A 15,645-nucleotide genomic window follows, 5' to 3' on the forward strand; every position below is an offset into this window, starting at 1 on the left:
AGGAGGTTCGCGGCTACCTTACGGTGCCTTTACGGTACCTCCGTCTAGATCGAGCTAATCCTCTAGTCTAGCGCTACTACTAGGCGTTATATCTTTCTTATCGATAATAAACCCTAGGGGATTATTAGCCTTAGTATATTTAGGTCGTACGGCTCTTTTTCCTGCTAAAGACATTTTCGATAGGTTAGTAGGGATTTATAGAGCCGTTACGGTAGCTTTATAGTAGCGCTAGACTCGAATCGAGAGCTTGTTTCGTATTTAAGACGGCTACTCCCTAGTAGGGATAAGAGGTAATATTCTATAAGGGTGTTATAAATAGGGGGTCTTAATACTAAGTAGTAATTCTTAGATATATACGATATTACCTAGGGAGCGAAAGGGAACAGGTAATAAGGACATTACCCTTTTATAGGATTACGCCCGGTACTAGTTAGGCTCGGCGGTGCCGTAGAGGTACCGTAGAGTTATCCTTTAGCCGTCGCATCCGTATAGGGAAATCCTGCTAAGGGTATAGTTCCCTTATTCTTTCTAAGAGGGATTCCCTAGGTAAGGGTTTAAAGGGCGGTGTCCCGCTCCTTTAGGGTCCCCTTATAGTTAACTCTAGCGGAAGTTTAGGGTTTCCTTCTTATAAACAGAGAAGATCCTTACGAAGCTGTTAGGCTAGCTAAAGCATAGGCCGATAAGCTTGTGGCGACTAAGTCGATTAGTACTAATGTCGCTTACTTCGACGGTCAGATTGGAATGCTTAATCACGTAGCTGAGCGTAAGGGGAGAAGTCGATCTGTGGGCCGGAGCACGAGCAGCGAATCAGGAAGTCTGGTGTCCGAACCGTCTAGCCCATTAGAGAGCTCTTCGGAAGATGATGAATGAGTCGGGCTCAGTAGCGAGGAGATGATAAGTGAGGAGGCGAAGGTGCGCTGTATTTGTCGAGGTGATGGCGGACCACACCACCTCCGCCGCGCAGAAGCAGTGAAGAACGACGAATTTCATAGCGTAAATGAATGGAAGTGATCCAACTTCATCACCCTCACCTCGTTCCATCCAAGGTGAAGTAAATCTGTTGGGAGCTTCCAGGCCCGAAGTTGTGAGTCTCGTATCTCTCGTATTCACAATCGGCAGTCGCGTCAACTTTGGCAGTCGCGTCCTGTTTCGCGTTCACCACAACTTCGCACAATCAATCCAGCCTTCAACACGTCAACATCACTCAGTCCCACCGCACACGCACCGCCACGATGCTGGCGATATCTTCTGCTCCACGGATAGACGCGAAGAAGCGGGCGGTGGTCAATTCAAAGCGACAGCAATTCCAACAAGCGACATTCGCGGACCAGGACTACGCGCATCGCTGCAACTTCTACATCATCCCACCGACTTCAGACATCACTCTCGAACAATTCGAAGAATGGGGAATCGCACGTCTGAAGGTGCTCGCCGAGCTGGAGGCTTGCCAGTTCCGCAACAGATCGCCGGTCGAGACGGAAGAGTACATGAAGCCCATTCTAGCCAAGCATCTGCCACTTTCGACCAATAGCTCAAAGAGCGGAGAAATTGCTCTTGAACGTAAACGGGATCACTACAGCCATTGGACACTTCGATTGGCCTTTTCAAGCACACAGGACCTGCGACAACGATTCGCCCGACTAGAGGCGCAGCTTTTCAAGCTCCGGATCAAGCAGGACGACTTACGCGAGAGGAAAGCTTTCATAGACTCGCTGCCCATGTCTTGGGAGACTGTTGGTGAAGAAGAAAAGATGGCACTGATGGACGACTTGAAAGCTGCGACCGGGGTGTTCAAGGATGATATTGAGATGAACTGGTTCAAGGTGGACTGGGAGAATGTGCCAGAGCTGGTAGAAAGGCGACAGGTCTTGCTGAAGAAAGGCAAGGCGTACGTTCACGTACGAGAACAGATGAACATGGTTGCCAATGAGTTCTCAAGGCAGCTAGAATCAGGATTGGAATTGGCAGCTCGCTTTTTGCCGCGTATGGACGAGGATAATCGACTGGCACCGATACTACACCATCTGTCGCAGTCATTCGTGGCGCCAGATGCTGCATACACCGAAGCCTCCAGCATCAGCGACATGACCAGCATCACGGCGGCATCGATCGACGCTCAAAGCAAGCACTTTCCATTGTGCATGCAAAATCTGCATCGCGAGTTGAGGAAGAACAGCCATTTGAAGCATTATGGACGTCTGCAGTACACACTATTCTTGAAGGGTATTGGCCTGAGTCTAAATGAGTGTATCGTGTTCTGGCGAAAGAGCTTTACTAAGCTCTCAGAAGGTAAGCTTTGACATGCATTCGTGCTGCAACCACAAGGGCTGACCATCTACAGACAAGTTCAAGTCGGAGTATCTCTACAACGTCCGACACGCATATGGAGACGTTGGCGGGGATTCGAATCGACGTGGACGTGGCTACACTCCCTACAGTTGTCAGAAGCTCTTGACAGAGGCGCTACCCTCAAGCGGACAGGCACAAGGCTGTCCCTATCGCACATACAGCCCTGATAACTTGATATCACTGCTGCAAAACGTGGGAGTGTCCGACAAAGAGCTTACAAAAGGTGTCCGCGATCTTGTGGGCAAACAAAAATATCACGTTGCATGCAATCTGGTCTTCGAGCATGCACATAAGAATGAGCTGAAAAAGGCGAGTCTGGTCAGTGCAGTCTCATAGAAAACAGCTAACGATATCGCAGGTGAAGGACGATTCTCTCTGGCCAGCGAGCGAGTTAGATACCATTCTGCACCCTAACACATATTTCAAGCGCAGCTTTCTGCTCAAGAATCTAGGGAAGGTGCAGTCTGGTGACATTGGCGTCGATGGTCCCACGCAATCTTCGGCCGAGTAGCAGCGATGATTTGAGTTCGTTGTGATTCTTGTTCGAAGACCGCAGTTTTTGGTCGGACAAGGCGTCATCTTGGATGCTCAGTGAACATCACGACATAGTGGACCCGATTGGCAACAAAGGCGCATTGTCGTTCCAGGCGAGCAACATTTGTATTGCGCTACGTGAAGAGGTGGCTTACCTATTACTTGGCCCTGGGGCATGAGCCCTGGYATTGCGCAAGGCGAATGTTACATCACATGCTTTCCTATTGCCGTTTCTCCATTGGGCTAGAGCCGAGATCGACTCTTACTTACGCCTTCGGGAAGTCACCGACTTAACCTTATGTCGAGATCATCACTACAAACGACCAACCTCGTGCGGTTCTCGTGTTGATCAGCACCTCAACGGCGAAAACGTTCGAGCCGCGGCAGTTTGGCAAACTCTGGACTCCTCTTGCTGTAAGGCTTGTAAGGCTTCACCGTGCTTCTCCCCACACGATCTCCTCACTCGTACGCGAATTCCCGTCATCATCGACAGCGCGATACCACTGCTAGCAAGGCGCCGTTCCCGCGGCAGCCTCTGTGGCAGCATTTCTTTCGTGGCTCATTGGTTGGACGGGCATTAGGCATACCCAGCAATGCTTCTCGTGCGGAATGTGTGGTGCAGGGCAAAAGATGTGCAGGTTGTTCGTCAGAAACAGCATAGCATCGACAAAGCCACCCACTCCTCACTAGATTGGACGATGACGATTGCGAGCGGGCTGGTGGAGGAGCTCGAGAGGAGGTCGCGTCAGGCGTGCTGATAAGTAAATGGGTTTCCATCTAATGTTTTTACCCATCTCTATTCAAATCGTTTCGTTTAGAAAACAACATCATGAAGACCGTCGCGCTATTCTCTCTCGGACTCCTGGCTCCATGCCTGGCAGCGCCAACCGTTGAAACCCAAACAACGAAGATCCCGCTCACACGTGAGAGGCAACAACACCGCACGCGCACGGATGGCTCGCTTGACACCAAGTGGTTTATGGGCAGTCTCAAAGACACTGTCCGAAAATACAACAAGGACTTTCAATTTCCAGAGGCCATTAAGAATGGAAAGAGAGACACAGACGCCAACCTCCCCCTGACCGACCAAGTCAACGGCGACGAGGATGTGCTCTACTACGGTACCGGCACCGTGGGCTCGCAAGATTTCACCTTCGACTTCGACACCGGTAGCAGCGATACCTTCGTGCCAGGACCAACGTGTGGACAGACTCAGGGCTGCGTTGGGACTAACAAGTACAGAAACACTGGCAGAGATCGAGGCAACACCACTTCCATTACATATGGATCCGGCCAAGTCATGGGAGAGAACTACCTGGACGACTTTACCGTTGCTGGACTTACCGCGAAGAACCAAAACATCATTTCTTTGACTGAAGCTGAAGGATTTGCCAACTCTGCTTCGGATGGTCTGGTCGGCATGGCTTTCCCAGCCATTGCTAACAGCAAGTCGGTAAGCAAAAGCGATGTTCAATATTATGATCTTGAGCTATTGCTGACAACTTGTGATCCATCTTAGCTGCCTTATTTCTTCAACCTGATCGCGCAAAAGAAAGTCCACCCCAAGGAATTCAGCTTTTACCTGGGACGTCAACAATCTGGCACAGCGCAGAACAGCGAACTTACCCTTGGTGGTCGCGATGAGAAGAAGTACAAGGGCAAATTCACTCCTGTTCCAGTCTCGTCGCAGACATACTGGCAAGTTGCAGTCGACGGAGCGGTAAGTTATCATCAATCACAGAATCGCTTGGGTCATTTTTTCTTAGGAAGCACGACTGACAAACAAATAGAAGGTAGGCAGCCACTCTGCCGCCCCAACGACCAAGGGTCAGGGAGCAATCGACACCGGCACCACTTTGATCATTGCACCAACTCTCGCTGCCGAGTCGATCTTCCTTCAGATTCCCGGCTCCCTCCCACTTGCTATGGGACAAATCACCCTCTTCGCTYATCCATGTGCCTCAAACCCTAAAGTCTCACTCACTTTCGCTGGCAAGGACTTTGTCATCGACCCCAAGGACCTCAACTTTGGCCGCTTGACTGATGACCTCGGCATTGATCTCGGCAGTGACGTCTTGGACAACCTCGTTGGAGGTCTGTACTGTATTGCTGGCATCGCCGGCGCCGATTTAAGACCTGGCGAGAGTTTTTACGTTGTTGGTAAGTGAAACAACKCCCGAAAGATTTACAGCGGACGCATACTAACGGAATAATAGGTGACACGTTTTTGAAGAACTGGTTTGTATTCCTCTTGGGACGCCCTGCTACTGTTCCTGCTAACATTGTATGCTTCCAGGTACTCGACATACGAATATGTGGACAGCAAAACCGCATATGTCAACTTCGCCAAGTCTGTCTAGGGTACACCTTTACAGAACGAAACCCCTTTAACCTCTACTATAAGTTGACGGGGTTGTCGTATGCATGATACACAGTGCTCTGAACGAGCCATGTTGAAGCAGGCCTATCATGGGAATATTCCCAGTTTATATAATGGCATTAATGATGGAATGAACGTAAAAGAACTTTGTCTACACCCTCGTGCAATGTACACTTGCAGGAACCCCTGTGTTCACGTTCGAAGGATGCCCTGATGGCAAATGTGTCTACAAGATAAGGCGAAGAACAGGGTGTGATGTTTTGACGTCTTTATGTATTCTGTTTAGCTGCAAGACTACATGGCCCGTCGTAACTGCATGACGTCGCCTTTTTATAGCAACGTGTCTCGGGCTTTAGCGAGCTTTGCGCTTATGTACCGGTTGATGAATCTAGCTCTTCTATCCAACGCCCATTCAAGGCAGCGTGATGTCTAGAAGCCATCTCAAATTGGAAATGAGCCTGCTTCGAGGATCGGTTTTCCCAAGCATGTTATTCAGATCACAGATGTCAATGCATCCGAACTGTTTGTACTTCGCCTGGCTTTCGAAGCTCAGCCGCCAGGAACCGGCAACTCGATTGCTACGCTTTTGTCTGTGGCACGAGCAAGCAGTCCAGACAGAGCCTTTCTGGTTCGTCTCCAAACTTCGGGCCCCTTGCTGAGGTGTTGTGCTGTTGAGCTCATCCGTCACTTCTGCTTGTGTGATTCGCTGTTCGCCTTGGGTGCACCATTGCCGTGGTCGTGGTCGTGGTGCTCATGATCATGATCGCTGTGCCCGTCAAGCTCTTCCTTGCTCGCGACGAACTGATCCATGAACGCCGGCTCGTTCTTGGTTGTGAATCGAACATTTACCCGTTTGGTACCGCGCACCTTCCCTGCGATTGCCTCCCGGATTTCCACCTCCAGCTCATTTGWTCGCGCGACTGACCAATCGCTCGGGACGCCGACCTCAACTTCAAACATCAAATTCTGTCCACTTTTGATTCCTTGCACCCCACGGATCTCGGCCTCTGTATTTGTCAACGCTGCCACGGCAGCCTTCTCCGCTCCTTCCCTGGCTTCTTCTTCCATCCCAACATCGGCCAATTCGTACAGAGCAGTCTTGGTGTTTCCCCATCCCGCTTGCACAATCATGCCGCTGATGATCAAACCGCCGACTGGATCCAGCCAGCGAGCGCTTTCCAAGAAATGGCTTGCAACGATGGTGAAGAGTGCCACGAATGCCGTCAGGCTGTCTACGCGATGATGGTAGGCCTGCAGAATATACGAGTCAATAACAAGGCATTGCAGTACGATGAGCATACTTTACTTACGTTACTTGAGAGAACACTACTCCGCTTCTCCTTGGCCACCTTCATCGTTGCTCGGTACAGCCACTCTTTGATGACGATGGACCCTGCTGCCAACCACGCTGCATTGATATTGGGGCCCAAGTCCATTGCTCCATGATCGTGTCCATGATGATGTGCGTGCTCGAAGATACCAAAATTTGACAGAGCTTCAAAGATCTGAGGGAAGAACTGCTGGCTGAGCGCCATGACGGCTTGGAGGCCAATCATGAGGCCACCAGAGAGCAGGATTCCTGACACGGCGAGCGCACCAAGCGACTCGACCTTGCCATACCCTGTGGGGAAACGAGCTGTTGCTGGTCGGATCGAGTAGGAAATGGTCATCAAGGTCGTGACGTCGGAAATCAGATCCGTCAATGCGTGCAACGCGTCGGCAGTCAGGGCCTGCGAGTTGAAGACAATTCCACCCGTGCCTTTTGCAATGGCCATGCCCAAGTTGACGTACAGCCCAATGCGTGTGATCCTCACCCCTGGATCGCTCTTGTTGGCACTGGTGAGGTAGGTGCTGTCGTGGTGGTGGTGATGGCCGCCGCCGTGCGAGTGGCCGGCATGGCCTCGAGTCTGGGTTGCCATAGCGGATGGAGGTAGGCGAATGCGGTGCGCGATATGAGCCCAGTTGTGTGGTGAGCGAAGACGAGGACGTGCAGCAGCACCAGCTGCAGACAGGGCCGGGTTGCTGGGGTTAGAATTATACGGATGACTCGACGGCAAATTGGAAGCAGCGGTTGTCAATAGCGTTCGCTGGACCTGGTTATATGCTCTGCTGGCCTTGGACGAAGGGCGTCGTGTCGAGGAGACGCGGGCATCACATCGCAGACTCCGACTGCATACAGTGAAACCTGCCGGGAATCGCATCCGCGCACCTGAGCACTCGCACTCGAGGCGACGTGTTCCTTACGGGCAGCGGCGGATCCTTACACCAGCTATGCAAACCATGTACGCCTGCACGAAGGATGGTGAAAGACACGTATGACTTGGACGTAAGCTGTGATCGACTGGCATTGATGCTGTGGTGGCTTTGAAAGCGCGCGTTTGGCGGTAAAATGGGCCGAGTGGGCCGAATTTATGACGACGCGCATGTGATCGAGGAAGTCGAGACCATCCCCGTCACATCATGTTGTTACCAGGCACATGCTCAATGGAAATTCACAAGTCAATTGGCATTTGACCGGACTCTTTACAGACATCATTCTGGTATACGATCCATATCTAAAGCAAACTTCGAGAGCCGCGTGGCGTTGTACATGTTGTTACATCGTGAAGAGTACAAGGTCTACTCTATTCTTCGCTCAAAAGCAAGACAAGACAAAATATAGAGGCCGTGATTCGTGTCTGGATATCGTGGAGAATAATTTTCTGCCCGCATCGAGTTACATTTACTCGTCGTTGAATACTGTCGTTTCAGTTCGACAGAACGGATTGTATGCTGATGCCACCTCGCCCATTTTGCGAGTCAGGTGAACAGCGTCGAGGGGGAGTTGTTCTCTCAAAGGACATGTCTTCGGGGCTAGTGGYGAGCACTGTGCCTTCGAAATTCCGTCGTGGTACGATCGGTGGGGGAGGTTGATAGAGTGGCAAGGGCATCGGCAGGCTTCGTGATCGGCAGTGCTCGGAATGCTGTGGTTGAGAACGTATTATTGGGTCTTCTGGAGCATGCCACGAGGATGATTTGGTCGATGGTCCGGCCTCCCCTATGGCCTCCATCTCAGTGTCGGACCCAAAGCCGATGCCAGAATCGCTGTTGTGGTCTGAATTACCTCGATCCTCCATTGGTTGGCTGTCGGCGTGGGCTTTCCTATCCGCCGTGCGAGAGACGGTGAGCAGAGTCTTAAGACCCTTCTCCATGCACTAGGTGTTTCGTGTCAGCACCTTCTACAACAACAGCTTCCACAGTCGATTTACCTTGGCTTCAATAACACCCCACCGCTCGCCTAGTCGCGAAGCAAGTATCTCCCACATTTCCTTCCTGCAAGCCATGTACTCCTGAGCCAGCAGCTCAAGCTTGTGCGTGTCCCAATCTTCGATATGTCGCCGCTCCACGAGACGTTCATGGCGCTTCCGGCAAGCATTTGCGGTCTTGTTGGGAAAGTGTCGACTTGCGATCGGCTGCCAGTTCAACCCGGAAGCTCTTGCCTGGAGTAGAATCTCGTCGTCCGATGTGCTCCAGATTGCTGCATTCCTTGAGCTCGCAGGCCCAGCAGTAGCAGGATATGGACCAGAAGCAGGCGCCGTACGATTCACCGTCGATTGTTTGCTCTCCTTTGGCATGATCGGCAACGGGTAGTGTGGCATGTAAGGCGGYCGGAAGAGTGGGCGAAGAGGACAGACGTGGAACGCAAACCAGGCGTTGTAATGGTTTGAGGTACAAAAGCGTTCCGGTGCTGAGTGTGATTAGAATTATACACAATAGGTAACGCCAGTACCAGACCGAACAAGAGACCAAGGAAATTAGGAAATTAATCAGACGGGAAAGAATCGACAAGAAGGAGACTGGTGATGTTTTCTGCTGCGACCTCTCAAGCTTCTCACTGCTACCATTATATCGCTTCTGGACTCCAGGCCCGCCATACCAAGCCGGTATCGCGTCCTATGAGAGACCTGGCGTTGGACGATGAAACGAAACGCCGCATCTATGATCKTGCAGAAATAGTTCTAGCCATTGAGCGTACAACGCCTGAAACTGTGGGCCAGCCGGCGCTTCTCCAAAGCTGAAGAAAATGGAGGACTCCGGCCTACTCAATGGCCCGATGTCGTACGGCACATGAAGGCGAAACGTGAGGACCTGCACGTCAAGCTGCTGGTGCGAGCGGCGCGCTTGTTTCATACTATTCTTGATCGTTATGCGCCAACGGGAGTTGATCTGGTCTGCAGCAGATGGCCGGCGCGAAAATCGAGCTTCGGCGGTTACGAAGCCGCTGTTGGAAGAACAGTGGAGAAATCGTCCCGGAGCCAGGGAAGGGCAAAATCACGAGCGTCCGGTACATTGATGCTGAGGAATGTGGAGCGAGACTGCAGTGTCTGGCATCGAGGCGGACCTGTACTGTCTCAAAAACCAATTCTTCCCGCGGAGCATGCTCAAGGGCCGATATGTACAGTATGCTTGTTAGCGCCCGCTAAGAATGGTTCGCCGCAACCCTGTCGCCTGGCGTGAGCGACGAGCGACGCGCCGACTTCGATCACCACAGCCTGACCGCCAGCCTGCTGGAGCGAGCGACTTCGCTTTGAGGACATGGTAATGCCAGCGTCATGGCGTCGAGGGTGAAGTCAACGTGGATCCTGCAGCCAGCGGACGATTGGCAGACATTTGGGCGCGTACAGTGCGTGCATTGACAATAGCGGAACTTGAGTTTCCAGAGCAATAGGCTTCCATTCGTGGAGCATTGAAATTTTCGAGCCTGTGATCGAATTAAAAAAGGCAAGTGAAGTAAAAAGGATTGATTCGCTCACTTGTCAGAAAAGTCCAAGTCCAAAGGTCCAGGATAGTTCTAGTTCTAGATGAAGACACGTGCGTGAACCTTCTTCCCCCACKCCTCCACTTTCACATTGCTGCATAAAATTCTTCTGCTCGCAACGTCAGGTCTCGGTTCAGCACAGCCACCGCCGCGATCGGATCGTTGCTGTTCGCTCCAAGGGAGTTTCGTGCTCCAGACGCAATGTTGCGGCTGGCTGCCTCGCGAATGAAAGCCACCTCTGGCGTTTGTGTTGCTGCCCTGCGCAAGACATCGACATGGGCTGCAGTATGCTGCATCGGCCCGGCCTCGCAGTCGATTGGCAGGGGGTGCGCGTTTTGCTTGACAGCCGTTCCTGTGCCACGAGTGTCTCTCACGCGCTCGCCTCCCGAAGGATCTGTTGCCGCGTCCAGCAGCATTTGATGAAGGCGAGTCGTCAACAAGCCTCCGTCTTGACTTGTTCACGCAGCTTTTCGGTCGGTCATCTGATTTGATCCACGGAGCTGAGCTGTCACTTCATGCTGTGCACTGGAGAGACCGTGCTGGTCGATACGCATGTTGCCGTCAGTACCAGGAAGACCTGCAGCTCAGGCAAAGATCAACCCGGTAAACAGAAGTGCCTGCACAAGTCCACCATCCTGACGAAGATCATACAACGTAATATCGGCTCTGCATTGATCGTCAAGCAAGGAGAAGATCTTTGGCTTTCGATGATGGAAAGTCATTGGCCCTACAATGGCTCCAAACGTTGTCCACGCAAGCACGCAGCCTCGAATGACGAATGTCCTGGGGTCCTCAACTGTGTCACGGCGTCTCGCAGCAGACCTGCCATGACAGGTCCCATCCGAGCAGTTGACTCTCGGCGGGCACCGAGCGAACAAGCACAACGTCCCTCCAGCGCGCTGCCGTTGACACCTCTCGGCCATAGTTGCCTTTGGACGTGTAGCGTTTTGCACGCCCTGGGGCCAGATTCCTCCCGCTGTCGGAAATCGACTACCCTCCTTCCCGTACGGCACTTGCGGCGACCTGAAGTGCTCCGCTCTGCATCTCTGTAGATGAGCTAAGACGTCTAGTCGGGGCATCAGAGTGCTCGCCATCGGCTTCCCGACATTGGCTCTGCGGCAAGATCAAACGCTTCGTTCGCTCGCTCTCAGGAACTCTCGTCATGAAACAAGGCCTACAAAGAACGTCGACTGCCGTGGAGAGGCTTCGCCTGTCCAAGTAAATTTTGTATACTCTCCTTGGCGGTCGGTCTTTTGCTCATTGCGCTCCTAACTCTCATTTGACGGTGGTCCTCTTTTGATTATTTTGCTCCTGGTGGCCGCTTCTTTGATTTGTTGACAGCATTTGCGATTTTGGCCTGGTCCTTCTCGAACAGACAATTCATTCCAAGGTCGGCTCCGGCAGATTAAAAACACGACGATTCACGCAACGCCCTGTCCAGTCTCGGAGGCTTTCTTGTTCCAGAAGAAGAAAGCATTCTGCATCATTGCCCGAATAGCAGAGTGCATTGCACACCGTCAAGTTGCCTTTGGTATACGTCGTCGTGCTTGCAGTTCTCCGGATTCCAGCAGAACCCTGAGCTTTCATTCACCGACCGTGCAGGAAGCCGCATCCAGATAACGCTAGGGCGAGCAACATTGGCTCACCGCCTCTATCTGGCTGATCTCTCCGACACAGAACACCATAGTTCCTGCGGATACTAGCGTCAATTGCTGCTAGTGCCTACACTGAACGATTCCATCCCGTAGCCAGCACGTGTAGCCACGCCATCGAAAGGTTGCTTGCACACCGAACTCGCGGTTAAGTGCGCTGATTCATCGAAGCGGCGCCCCCACACGCCATTCACTCACCACTGCTCACTGTCGGTGCTTCAGAGCTCGTTATGTCTGGCCCGAGCTCCAATTTCCCGGCCTTCCTCCAAGCCAGAATGTCGAACCTGAGCAGCTACGCCAACTCACCCCGCCTTCCACAAAATCATCAACACCAGCTCAGACAGTTTCAGCAGCCGAGGATACGAACAATGGCGACTCAACAAGACGCTGATGTCTTCGGATTTGAAACGCAAGATGTCGTCTATGGCAACGACAGCTTCACCAGCGCCCATGACAGCCATTCCTACGGTCCCGGTGCTTCAATGTCATTCAACGCGATGCAGACCTTCGAGGAGCTGTCTCGCAATGATACGAGCGTCATTAGTGCTTTGACGAACGTCTCGCAGTGGCAGGAGATGCAGCAGGCTAGCCAAGGCCGCCTTCCATTCAGGCCTCTGCTCCCCGTCTCCATGGATACCTCGATCGGCAGCTCCAGCGGCACAAACTTCCGCAGCGACAATATGTCCCTCGGCGGTTCATTCGACAGCATCAATGCTTCATTCGCAGGGAGCATTGGTGGCCCTCACGATGATCTCAATACTTCATTCGCGGACACCAACACCATGCAGCCTTTAAAGATCGACACCAGCGTGGCCGCTCCGACGCCTCCAGTGAGCATCCTCTCAACCCCAGTTGACGCCACGCAATACGAGATTGTTCACGATGCCGAATGGATATGGTCATCTACCGACTATGCCAGCTCAGCTCGCTCGTCGGTTCGCACTGATAGCACTGGCCCTCGCACTCCTCTCAGCCCGCATACTGCTGACTCTATGCAATCCTCGTACTTCAACGCCCACTATCAAGGCTTTCCAAACATGGCRGGCGTTTCAAAAGTTGAGGACGTCGGGTCAGACATGTTTCCTTCGACAATGCCGCGATCTTTGATAAACTGCCCATGTACCGACTGCAATGTGCCATCAGCCCCACAGCAGCTGCCCGGTTCTTGGTCCATCGGCCAGTCTCAAACATCGTACTTGGGCCCTCTTCCAGGGTACGGATCAAGCGCTCCAGCCGCCACTGATCTACCGGTCGGTTATTCTAGCCAAAGCCACGTCGCTGGCGCACCATTCGTTCCCCGCCAGACTTCTCCTCCAGCAACGAGTTCCTTGATGAATCTGGAGCGTCAGTTCTCGGATACAACTGACGGGGAATCAGAGGACAGTGAGTCGGAGTCCGAAGAGCCCAACGTCAACGATCAGGCCATCAACGATGCTACACACCGCCAGAAGCGTGATAGCTTCCTGCTGAACATGCGTCGCCAGAACTATTCCTACAAGGACATCAAGGAGCTTGGAAATTTCCGGGAAGCAGAGTCGACCCTGCGAGGGCGAGTGAGGGTTCTGACCAAGGACAAGAGCGAGCGGGTTCGAAAGCCGGAGTGGAACAGCAACGATGTAAGCCTCAGCTGTGCATTATCTACGCAAATATTCACCGTGGTGGTTACTGACAGTCCATTGCGACTCCAGATCAGCTTGCTCAACCGTGCCTTTGAGCGCTACGCTGGCTTCGACGATGATGGTGAGACCAAGCCTCGTCGTCGAGAGTTGCCCTCAAGGATCCCTTGGAAGAAGATTAGCGGCTGGATGAAGTCTCACGGAAGTAGCTATCCTTTCGCACCTGCCACTTGCGCGAGGAAGTGGAAGGCTCTCAACTAATTAGGCGTGAAGACGGCGTTGTCGTCAAGGTGCACAGCGCGTTTGGTGGTGTTGACGTGAAGCGATCGTGACATTACAGAAAGTGGCCTCAGATGGCCTGAAGATAACGTCTTCGCGGAGTAATTGGTCTTTGATCATTGAGCAGCTGTACTGCCGGTGATAAGTGCTGGTAGCAGCGCAATTAAACGCATGCATGATAAACGATTGATACAGAAATTATGAGGGCGATTAGATAGTACCATTTGCTGCAATGCCAACTTCACCTCCGATGGTTTGTAGCGATGTTTTGCAGTGGTCGCACGGCGATGGTTTGCAAACAGTCCTTCCCACTACTCTTCACTTCCTCCGTCTTTTTACAACGACATCGACGGACCTGACCACCAACACGACAGACGTCTACACAACCATGACCGAGTCAGTTGTGTTCAGACTTTCATCAATCGACCAGAGCAGCACCAGAGAGTACATCCGATATGCTCTCTGCTACCCGTGCGAAAGCGATGCTGCGAGTCTCGATAGCCTCGCCATCAAATTGAGTGCAGCTCTGAAGCGCGGTGTGAGTTACATGCCAATTCTGGCAGGGAAAGTGCATCCAGTGCCGACTCAAGCAAGCAGCGAGAGCAACCGCCGTCACAGCGTCGCGGATTACCCGGCTCGCCAGTATCCATCGATCCACCAGCGCCGTGCAACTTTGGCTGAGGACACCCACAACGAGCAAAGCGGACAGCTGGAAGTGCGAGTGACGGCGGAGGAGGTGGAAAGCATCAAGGCCACATTCAAAACTCTGGGCAAAGATGAATTCCCACACAGCTATGCCGACCTCACGAAGGAAGGTATGCCACCAATGGCATTCATCGGTGAGGCCTTCACCCCGCTCCCAGACGCCCCAGAGTCCCTGGAGGAAGGTAGCCCGGTGCTCGCCGTGCAAGGCAACTTCATCTCCGGCGGCGTCATCGTGGCACTGTACCTCCATCACTCTGTTGTCGGAGCTGCTGGACTCGGATCACTCATGCGTTGCATGTCAATATCTGAAGATGTACTCCCAAGCCGCCCCCGAATGACGACCGAGGAACTCCGCGATGAGGCTCTGGAGCAGAGCAGAATGCGCGATCGACTCAGCGGATCTCGTGGCTACCAATCAAGCCTCTATGAGCACCCAGTGTACAGCCCTCGGGCGGATCCAGATCGCGGAGCCTTGACCGTGCCGAGCAGTCCATCCTGCCAGGTCCTCACATTCTCTCTACCCATGCTGAATGCAACCCGTGATTTCGCCAACGAGCACTTCCTGCAGATCAACGCAGATCCAACGGTGCGGCTTTCGCTCTTCGACTGCCTGATGGCGGTTCTCTGGAAGGCGCTCACTCGCGCTCGCTGGCCCCCTGGTGTCGCAAGACCAGGACAGACAATTGCACTCGCCGTTCCCATCAACGTCCGTGTGAGCGTGGAACCCCCGCTGAACGGATCTTTTTATGGTAACAGCGACCTCTTGACACACACCACATCGATGCTCGTTCAGCTGGGCATGCCATTCGATGTCAGTACGATCGGCAATACGGCTTCGAACATCCGGAAATCCTTATCAAGTCTTACTGAACCGAAAGTACGGTCGACCATCGCCATGATCAACGAGTGCGAGGATTTGCGAAGTCTCGGCCATCCATGTGTCGACTATGAGAGCGATGTTGTCATCACCAATTGGGCGGACATTCCCGTCGACGAAGAGACAACCCTCGGTTTGGGATTGGGACCGGCAGAGTGGACTAGGAAGTTGAGCAGAGAACACGCCAGCTTCGATTGTGTCTTGCTGCCTCTTGGTGGTAGGAACGGATGTGAGGTTCTCATCCAGCTGGCAGAGCCAGAGATGCAGAGATTACTTGAGGATACTGGTCTCCAGCCCTTCTTGGTGGGTTATGCCTAGACAGCCTGGGAGGTGACTTCTACTGGGCTAGGGTCCCTTTTTGACTCGGCGTAGGTGGATTTACGATCTTATTGGGATTGTGTGACAGGCAGGTAGAGCTCTATGAGCTTGATCCTCTTGCCCTGTGATGATTTTGC

At 52.8% G+C, this 15,645-nt stretch overlaps 6 protein-coding genes; 4 read left to right on the forward strand and 2 right to left on the reverse strand.

Annotated features, from left to right (window-relative positions):
- Positions 1–1,232: 1,232 nt before the first annotated feature.
- Positions 1,233–2,300, forward strand: RCC_01417 (related to DNA primase large chain; the record flags this gene model as incomplete). The annotated part of the gene is made up of 1 exon (XM_023766692.1): positions 1,233–2,300. One exon carries the CDS (start codon positions 1,233–1,235, stop codon positions 2,298–2,300), a length of 1,068 nt encoding a protein of 355 aa, XP_023622460.1.
- A 1,412-nt stretch (positions 2,301–3,712) lies between these two features.
- Positions 3,713–5,243, forward strand: RCC_01418 (uncharacterized protein; the record flags this gene model as incomplete). XM_023766693.1 has 5 exons in its annotated part: positions 3,713–4,336; positions 4,403–4,603; positions 4,674–5,043; positions 5,100–5,121; positions 5,180–5,243. 5 exons carry the CDS (start codon positions 3,713–3,715, stop codon positions 5,241–5,243), a joined length of 1,281 nt encoding a protein of 426 aa, XP_023622461.1.
- Positions 5,244–5,947: 704 nt separating this feature from the next.
- RCC_12027 (related to cation efflux family protein) lies at positions 5,948–7,464 on the reverse strand (the record flags this gene model as incomplete). XM_023766694.1 has 2 exons in its annotated part: positions 5,948–6,514; positions 6,574–7,464. 2 exons carry the CDS (start codon positions 7,462–7,464, stop codon positions 5,948–5,950), a joined length of 1,458 nt encoding a protein of 485 aa, XP_023622462.1.
- A 546-nt stretch (positions 7,465–8,010) lies between these two features.
- On the reverse strand, positions 8,011–8,901 carry RCC_12028 (uncharacterized protein; the record flags this gene model as incomplete). XM_023766695.1 has 2 exons in its annotated part: positions 8,011–8,457; positions 8,512–8,901. The coding sequence occupies 2 exons, from the start codon at positions 8,899–8,901 to the stop codon at positions 8,011–8,013; spliced, it is 837 nt and encodes a 278-aa protein (XP_023622463.1).
- A 3,087-nt stretch (positions 8,902–11,988) lies between these two features.
- RCC_01420 (uncharacterized protein) lies at positions 11,989–13,590 on the forward strand (the record flags this gene model as incomplete). XM_023766696.1 has 2 exons in its annotated part: positions 11,989–13,329; positions 13,402–13,590. The coding sequence occupies 2 exons, from the start codon at positions 11,989–11,991 to the stop codon at positions 13,588–13,590; spliced, it is 1,530 nt and encodes a 509-aa protein (XP_023622464.1).
- Positions 13,591–13,996: 406 nt separating this feature from the next.
- Positions 13,997–15,508, forward strand: RCC_01421 (uncharacterized protein; the record flags this gene model as incomplete). Its single annotated transcript, XM_023766697.1, has 1 exon — positions 13,997–15,508. One exon carries the CDS (start codon positions 13,997–13,999, stop codon positions 15,506–15,508), a length of 1,512 nt encoding a protein of 503 aa, XP_023622465.1.
- Between the last annotated feature and the right edge of the window lie 137 nt (positions 15,509–15,645).

This window comes from Ramularia collo-cygni (genome assembly GCF_900074925.1).
Source record: "Ramularia collo-cygni strain URUG2 genome assembly, contig: RCC_scaffold01, whole genome shotgun sequence".
Classification (NCBI taxonomy): Eukaryota; Fungi; Ascomycota; class Dothideomycetes; order Mycosphaerellales; family Mycosphaerellaceae; genus Ramularia; species Ramularia collo-cygni.